The sequence below is a fragment of the Chiroxiphia lanceolata genome, chromosome 12 (assembly GCF_009829145.1).
Source record: "Chiroxiphia lanceolata isolate bChiLan1 chromosome 12, bChiLan1.pri, whole genome shotgun sequence".
In the NCBI taxonomy this organism is placed as follows: Eukaryota; Metazoa; Chordata; class Aves; order Passeriformes; family Pipridae; genus Chiroxiphia; species Chiroxiphia lanceolata.
The window spans coordinates 4,098,825-4,105,423 of record NC_045648.1 but is presented as its reverse complement, the minus strand read 5'-3'; the positions used below and the strand labels follow the sequence as shown (position 1 = coordinate 4,105,423).

The following is a 6,599-nucleotide window of genomic DNA, read 5'->3' as shown; positions in this document are numbered from 1 at the left end:
TGCCTTTGTGTCGTCCCCCCAAAACAGCATCTGATTTACTCAGGAATCACGTTCCTTTGCAACCAAAGCACCTCCTGCGCCCCTGAGAGCTCTGCAGTGTGGGGCAGGTGAGAGCCATGGCCGGGCCCTGCAGTCACAGTTGCCTGCTCCCCACAGCGACGCCAACTCCTTATCCCACTGCATCCAAACATCTCGGTACCATCCGGCAAAACGCTGGGTTTCAGGGCTGGGTGGGCTTTTGTTTTCAATTTATAAACAAACTGGATTACTTGAACTTTATTCAAACATTGCTGAAGTTCTAAATAAATTTTCCATACCAGACAAGCCAGTGGTCTCAGGGAAGAACAACATTACAAACCATATTATGACTCTATCAAGCCAACATTAATTCTCAGTTGTTCACATGCACAAACAACTCGATTTACTGTCCAAGGGAAGTCTGCATGAAAAACCCATGTGAATAAAGCTATTCAAAATGCACAAAACACAACAAAAAAAAGCTATGGAAACAAACAGAACAAAAAAGGAATTAAGCTTGAACTGCAAACACAGAACGCAATGGTATCATGAAGGTGGTTTGGTCCAGGAGAGCTGACTGCCATCACACACATGTATGTGAGGCCCTGTGACTGTCTTCTACTGAAGTGCTTTTTGAAATGTTTCTCGTGATGCTACGCCATTAGTGTTTCTTCCTAATGCATTGTAAAACCACCTACATACAATTCTACAAACCAGTAACTCGGACAGTTTTAACAAAACCCTCCCAGCCAGCTGAAAGATCTGAGGATCTCCAGTTGTGGTAATCAATATGTGCAAGGGAGGGGAACAACCACTGCACCCAAAGGGCACTGGAACGTTATCAAACATGGAAAAACCAAACCCATCTAATGAAAACTTCCAATTTTGCTGGTTTCTCAGGACTAGGGAGAAATGCTCCCTCCAAAGACAAACTGTCAGAATTAACCACAGCACTGTGTATCCAAGAGGCCGTGTACAACTCCAAGCACCACATTACTCAGATACCACAACCAACACCTGCAGGAACAGCTGCCAGAGCTGGAAAAAGGGAAACATTATACATCAAATTGATGGCAAGCTCGTGTTAGTCCTGTGTGCTTGTAAACCAGTTACACGCTGTCAGAGGGCAGTTAAAATTTGATGGCTGGTCCATCAGAATCCACAGTTATAAGGTGTATAAACAGGGGAAGAAAAGGGAACTGACTTTTTACTGGCACGTTAAAAGAAACCAATTCTTTTGGTTTGGGGGAAAAAAATTAAAAAAAAAAAACAAAACAACAAATCAGTGCTCTCATCAAACAGAAGCAGCAAAGACCCAAAGCTGTAAACTCGATCTAGCAGGATCATCAGGCAGCCTGTGACACGTTTTTTGGTCAAGAAAGTGATGCTATCGCTGTATGAGCCAATTTATTTTGGGGTTCTGATTCAGCCAAATGTCTTGCTGGTGCTTGTGACATCTGAGCAAGAACTGGCAGGAATGACTTAGCCCATTCTACAGGACAAACAGAAAGACCATTCCCTTTAGTGTTTCTTCTGGACCTCCAAACATTGTAAACAGTTGATTTCTGTAACAGATTTCAGCAACTACTCACAATTTGAAGTCCCTGTATCAGGTCACCTACATTTCCACTCCTCCAAACATGCAGTGCTTTGCTGCTGACCCACAGACTGCTGTGACAGCACATTAAAAAGCCTCTGTGTTTCCTTGAAGAATGGTCACCCTAAGTCAGACAACTCTTGGATTTCTCCTCACAATAACGAATCTGATGCAAAAAGCTGGAGAAACCCCTTGGAATTGCGGCAAATATTCTGAAGTGACCCTTTGTGACAGGCAGTGATTGTTCCCCTCCAGAACCTAGAGCATGTGGTATATGGAGTGAGAGGTTACCAGTATCAACGGCATTTATTGGCTGCTGAGAAATGTGAGATGTATTCTTTTTATATACACACATATAAAAAAATAAGAGTGAGGTAGATAAATGTTTGAAAAAAAAAATCAAAAACTGTCCCCCTGTCATACTCTAAAACCCTTATCTTAGTATTTAAATTCGTTATGGGGCATCTCTACAGTGATTTAAACTGATATCACAAAAATAAATAAAAAATCCTACATAGAATACCTTCTTAATTAACTTTTTTGTCTTTTCCATTTTTAAAAGGGAAAAATAACTACGGGACAGAGGCAAGAGAAGATAATGGGACCTAAACTACACAAGCAAAAAGCACTACAAACTTTTTAAAATCTCCAGTCAAAACTAGCAATCAGTATATTTTAATTCACTGTTCTTACTCAAAAGATTTGAACGTTTCCATCCCAGAACCACCTCTTCCTGCCATCGTTTGGTTGGATCAGTGCTAAACAAAGGCCCAGACACTGGAACTAAGGTAAGATGAGCAACTGGTGCGACTCCTTGGTTGTCGACTTCCTGACGGCCCCTCCTTCCCCTCTCACCAAGGCTTCTGCAACTGAGCAAACAAGCTCACTCGTTTTCTTTTGTTCTGAGGTTTGGTCTATGATTTAAGCCACAAGCTTGGACTTGTACAGGTTTCCATAGCTGCCAACACTTCACCGTTTGCCAGCCGAGCTGCTGGCCCCAGCTCTGTGCTTTCCACCCAGCTCCACAGAAATGGGGTGGTGGCTTCGTTTGGTTGGTGCTTGTTTTCCTCACCAGGGGTGTGAAGTGCAGCTCAGGTGCCCTCCCAGGAGGGTTTCCCTCCATGAGAGCTTTCCCATCAGGAAGGAGAAGAGCTGGGGTTGGCTGGAGCCAGGTGTTCAGTGGCCACCCTAGGAATGCCTGGCATCATCGCCAGCTGCACCTGGCATAGCTCTTGTTCACAGGGTGGGAGGGCTAAATAGTCTTTTTACAGATCAGTGACCCAAAAGCCTGGTTGTCTGCTGTTGTACCCAACAAATAATTTAAAAAGAATACATGTGTGTGTGTGTGTCTGTGTGGGGATGGGCGGGTGGGGGGGGTGTGCCACGACCAAAACAAGCGGGGAGGGGACGAGGGGTAGGACCCTTGTACAACAATGAATATAAACACTGAACAAGAATGTACTAAATATTTAACCTTTTGTTTCTGACCTGAGTTTGTATCATGCCTTGCACTGTAAGAGACTCCCGTGCTGCCTGGGCAGAGGTTAGTGGGAAGGAAGGAAAACCGGGGCTTAAAAACACCACACCACAGCACTGCCAGAGTGTTCCCGTGCGGGGTGTCCCTTCTTTCTCCGTGTCCCCCTCAAAAGCCCTGTAAGCCCACACAGCCAAGATGCTGTAAAACAACTAATGGGAAAAAAAAATAAAATAAAATAAAATTTAAAAAAAAAAAAAAAAGGAGGAAATGTATTTATAAAAAGGCATTAAACAGTTCATGGCAATTCAAGGTAGCGGTTACCGGGAAGGAGGAAGTAAAGGTTACACACTATAGTACAAAGCATAAGAAAATTTGTTGAAGTGGAAGGGAAGGGAAAGGAGGGCAGACCTGAAGGTTTTCATAGATTAAATCCACAAAGATAAAGAACAAAAAAAATAGCAGCTTTTTTCTGTACAGACATATAGATGAGTATCTGAACCGTAAAAAAGTTATAAAAGTGACACAAAAGACAATGTGTATGCAAATGATCCATGGTCTAACATAGAACTGCAAGACCCTTCGAGAAGTCTTAATAATAAAGAGAAAAGGTCAACAAAGCATCATATACTTGAATCCGGTTACTGCTTTTTTTTGTCTTCTCCAATTTATGTTTCTAGGTGTTTTTCCTCGCCAGCCTGTGGAGGAAGGACAGGCTGCACCGATGGAGATCTCGGCCGCTTAGGTTCAGGTTTCTCATAATTCGTTTTTGGCGTGCGGTTGACTTTTTTTGTATGAAATGCACGTGTTTGTTTAGCTCACCACTGCCAGTTTTGTCCAGAATGGGATAGGGACAGGGGTGGAGGGAGGGCTGGTTCTTTACCCCATCCCTTTTATCTTCTCCATCACAAGAAAAAAAAAAAAAATCACATTTTGTCCAGTTTTGAAAAAAGATCTAGACAATTTGATTTTTTTTCTAATTTTTTTTTTTTTTTTTTTTAAATACCAGTGCATGACTGAATAGAACTTATTGGTCAGGATCTCTTTTGAACAGAGCAGTTGATTACTGTGCTCCTTCCACGCCTACAAAAAGAACAAAAAAAAAAAAAGAAAACGAAAACAAAAAACAAAGAGTTCATTTTTTTGGCAAAATTTGGCAGCGTTGAAAATGGTAACAGCCTTGGACGAATGATGGCCCTTTTGTATTCTTTTACGTGTTCCTAAAAAGATTAAAGAGCAACATTAAAAATCCAGTCTTTTTTAGTTTAGTTTTTTTTCGTGTGTGTGGTTTTTTTTTTGTTTGTTTGTGTTTTTTTTTTATAAAGACCTACAGTGTTAGGCAGGTGCTTGCAGGGGTACTGGGAACCACCTGGCCTGCGATATCTTTGATCTGATAAAAGTGCTGTACGGTTGAACTTGCACGCAGATATGTTTCCCATTATGAAGCAAAAAGAGAGACAGAAAGAAAGAGAAAAGAAGAGAGAGGAAAGAGAAGAGAGAGAGAGAGAGAGAGAGAGAGAGAGACATCAGATCTCAAGTTTTCTGTTGCTATTAAGTGTTAACATTAAGAGTTTTTAAAAGGCCAACTGTGTGCCCCATGACTGGAGTCCTTGACTGAAACAAACATCTGCTTGCATATCGAAAAAAAGAAAAATACGGCAACTTGTTTACTGAAAAAAGGGTTCTCCCAAGTGCAGCTATGGCAGTTCTGAAGATCCACTGAGGTACAGTAGGCTTTTGAATATATTGTGATTTTTCCTTTCTTTCTTCCCCCAATGCCTGTGTTTCTCTGGGCGGTGTTCCTGCGGGGCTCGGAGGATCAGCAGGCCGACGACTGGGGCAGGGGCAGGGCCCTCTCGTTCTTGCGGCCCCCGTTCATGTGCGCGTACGGCTGTCGCTCCTCGAAGCTGGCCCGGAGCACCACCACGCCGGGGCCGTTCTCGGCTTTGTGTCCTGAGTGCTTGTCAGCGGGTTGGAGGGTGGAGGAGGGATCTAAAGGAATGCTCTCCATGTTCTCAGTCTCCAAGTCAAGCTCCTCTGTGTCCGGAGGCTTGTTCTCCTCACTGTAGAAGAAGGAGACCTCTTTGAAGGCTGGGTCCAGCTCGTCTTTGATGCTACCGATGATTTCCAGGAAGGAGGGTCTCATTTTCGGGTTGTACTGCCAGCACATGCGCATCAGTTCAAACCTGGGCGAGAAACACACAGGGAAAAGCATTTACTGAGGTGTTCTATGAGCCCTGACTGGAGTGGACCACACGGTTCAGAACATCATTCCATTCTGACGGGAGACAAAGTGCTGAGATCCCTGTGCCACATTTCAACCTCCCTTCTAATCATCCTTTTACTGCTGTAACTCCCACCTCACCCTTCTCCACTCCCTCTCACACACCTGCCCATACCTGTTACCTGACATCCAGAACCATTTCATACTTTAATTCCGACCTGATATTTCTCCTTTTCCTCCAAAGTACCCTGTGCTCACTCGGCCATAAGTTACATGATTGTGCCTCTCGGAGGATCTTTTCCAAACCACCGATCCCACCCCATCAATACTGCCTTGGAAAAAAATTAAAATAGGAAATACACACAAGGTAAAGCACTGCTTTTTTTCCCCTGAAAGAAGAAAACGACATTCAAATTAATTGTAATCCCCAGAAGACATTTTCCAATCTCAAAGACACTCTCTAATCTTTTTATTTTAAAAGTAGGTTGTTTTCATTTACGGCCAGGGATGCATTAATATTTCACGGAGTGTGAGATCATCTGTTTAAGCACATCCATGATTAGATCTGTACCATGTCCCATGCTGGCAAAACAAAACCACAAAATGAAACAGTAATACAGACATAATGAAAACAGCATTTTCATGACACAGCAAAATTGGATATTCCCAGGAGATCGCCCTGAGCTTTAAACACAACACAAGAAAGGATTTCACTGTCTGTGAAGGTGGAATAGGGATGTCTTCTGTTAGCACAGTGCAGTAATAGGACAAATTTAAATAAGAAAAGGAAGATTAGCATTAATTCTTCGAGCCAATCCTCTGTGTACACAGTGCTCAGAGGAACACGCTGTGTGGAGGAAGTCACTGCTGGCCAAAACTACTACTCTCTGCTAGAGTAAGAATGGAGCTAAAAATAAAATAGAGCAAAGAAAGCTCTCTCATTTAAGGTAACACACTGGAGAATCCTTTGTGTCCTGACTTATCTGCCAGCACTGGGACCTGCAGTCCCAGTGAGATCCCCCTGGCTTGCTGGGGTTCACTTCCCACCTCTGCCAGCCTTCCCTCAAGCCAGGTCACATCACCCTTTAGCTTTAATTCTACAGAACAGCAATACCATATTCCAAACTTCCTCATGTTTTCAGAGCGTAAACAAGCAATTCTATTTGATCCTTTAATTAGAGCTCTCACTGCCTTGTGCCCTCAGTTCACCAGATCTCTGCATCAGTGGGGAAAGATTTTTTTTTTAGATTAGAAAGAAAACAAACAAATAAACAGAAATTCACTCT

General features: G+C 43.0%; 1 protein-coding gene across 4 annotated transcripts in view; it reads right to left on the bottom strand.

The window, feature by feature from the left end:
* Positions 1-398: 398 nt before the first annotated feature.
* The window catches only part of IGF1R (insulin like growth factor 1 receptor), a 172,812-nt gene continuing 166,611 nt past the window's right edge, over positions 399-6,599 (bottom strand). For all 4 annotated transcript variants that reach the window (XM_032700642.1, XM_032700641.1, XM_032700640.1 and 1 more), the window contains exon 21: positions 399-5,275. In XM_032700642.1, the coding sequence (XP_032556533.1) occupies positions 4,909-5,275 (367 nt within the window). In that variant the 3' untranslated portion in view covers positions 399-4,908. The remainder of the gene's footprint in view (positions 5,276-6,599) is intronic.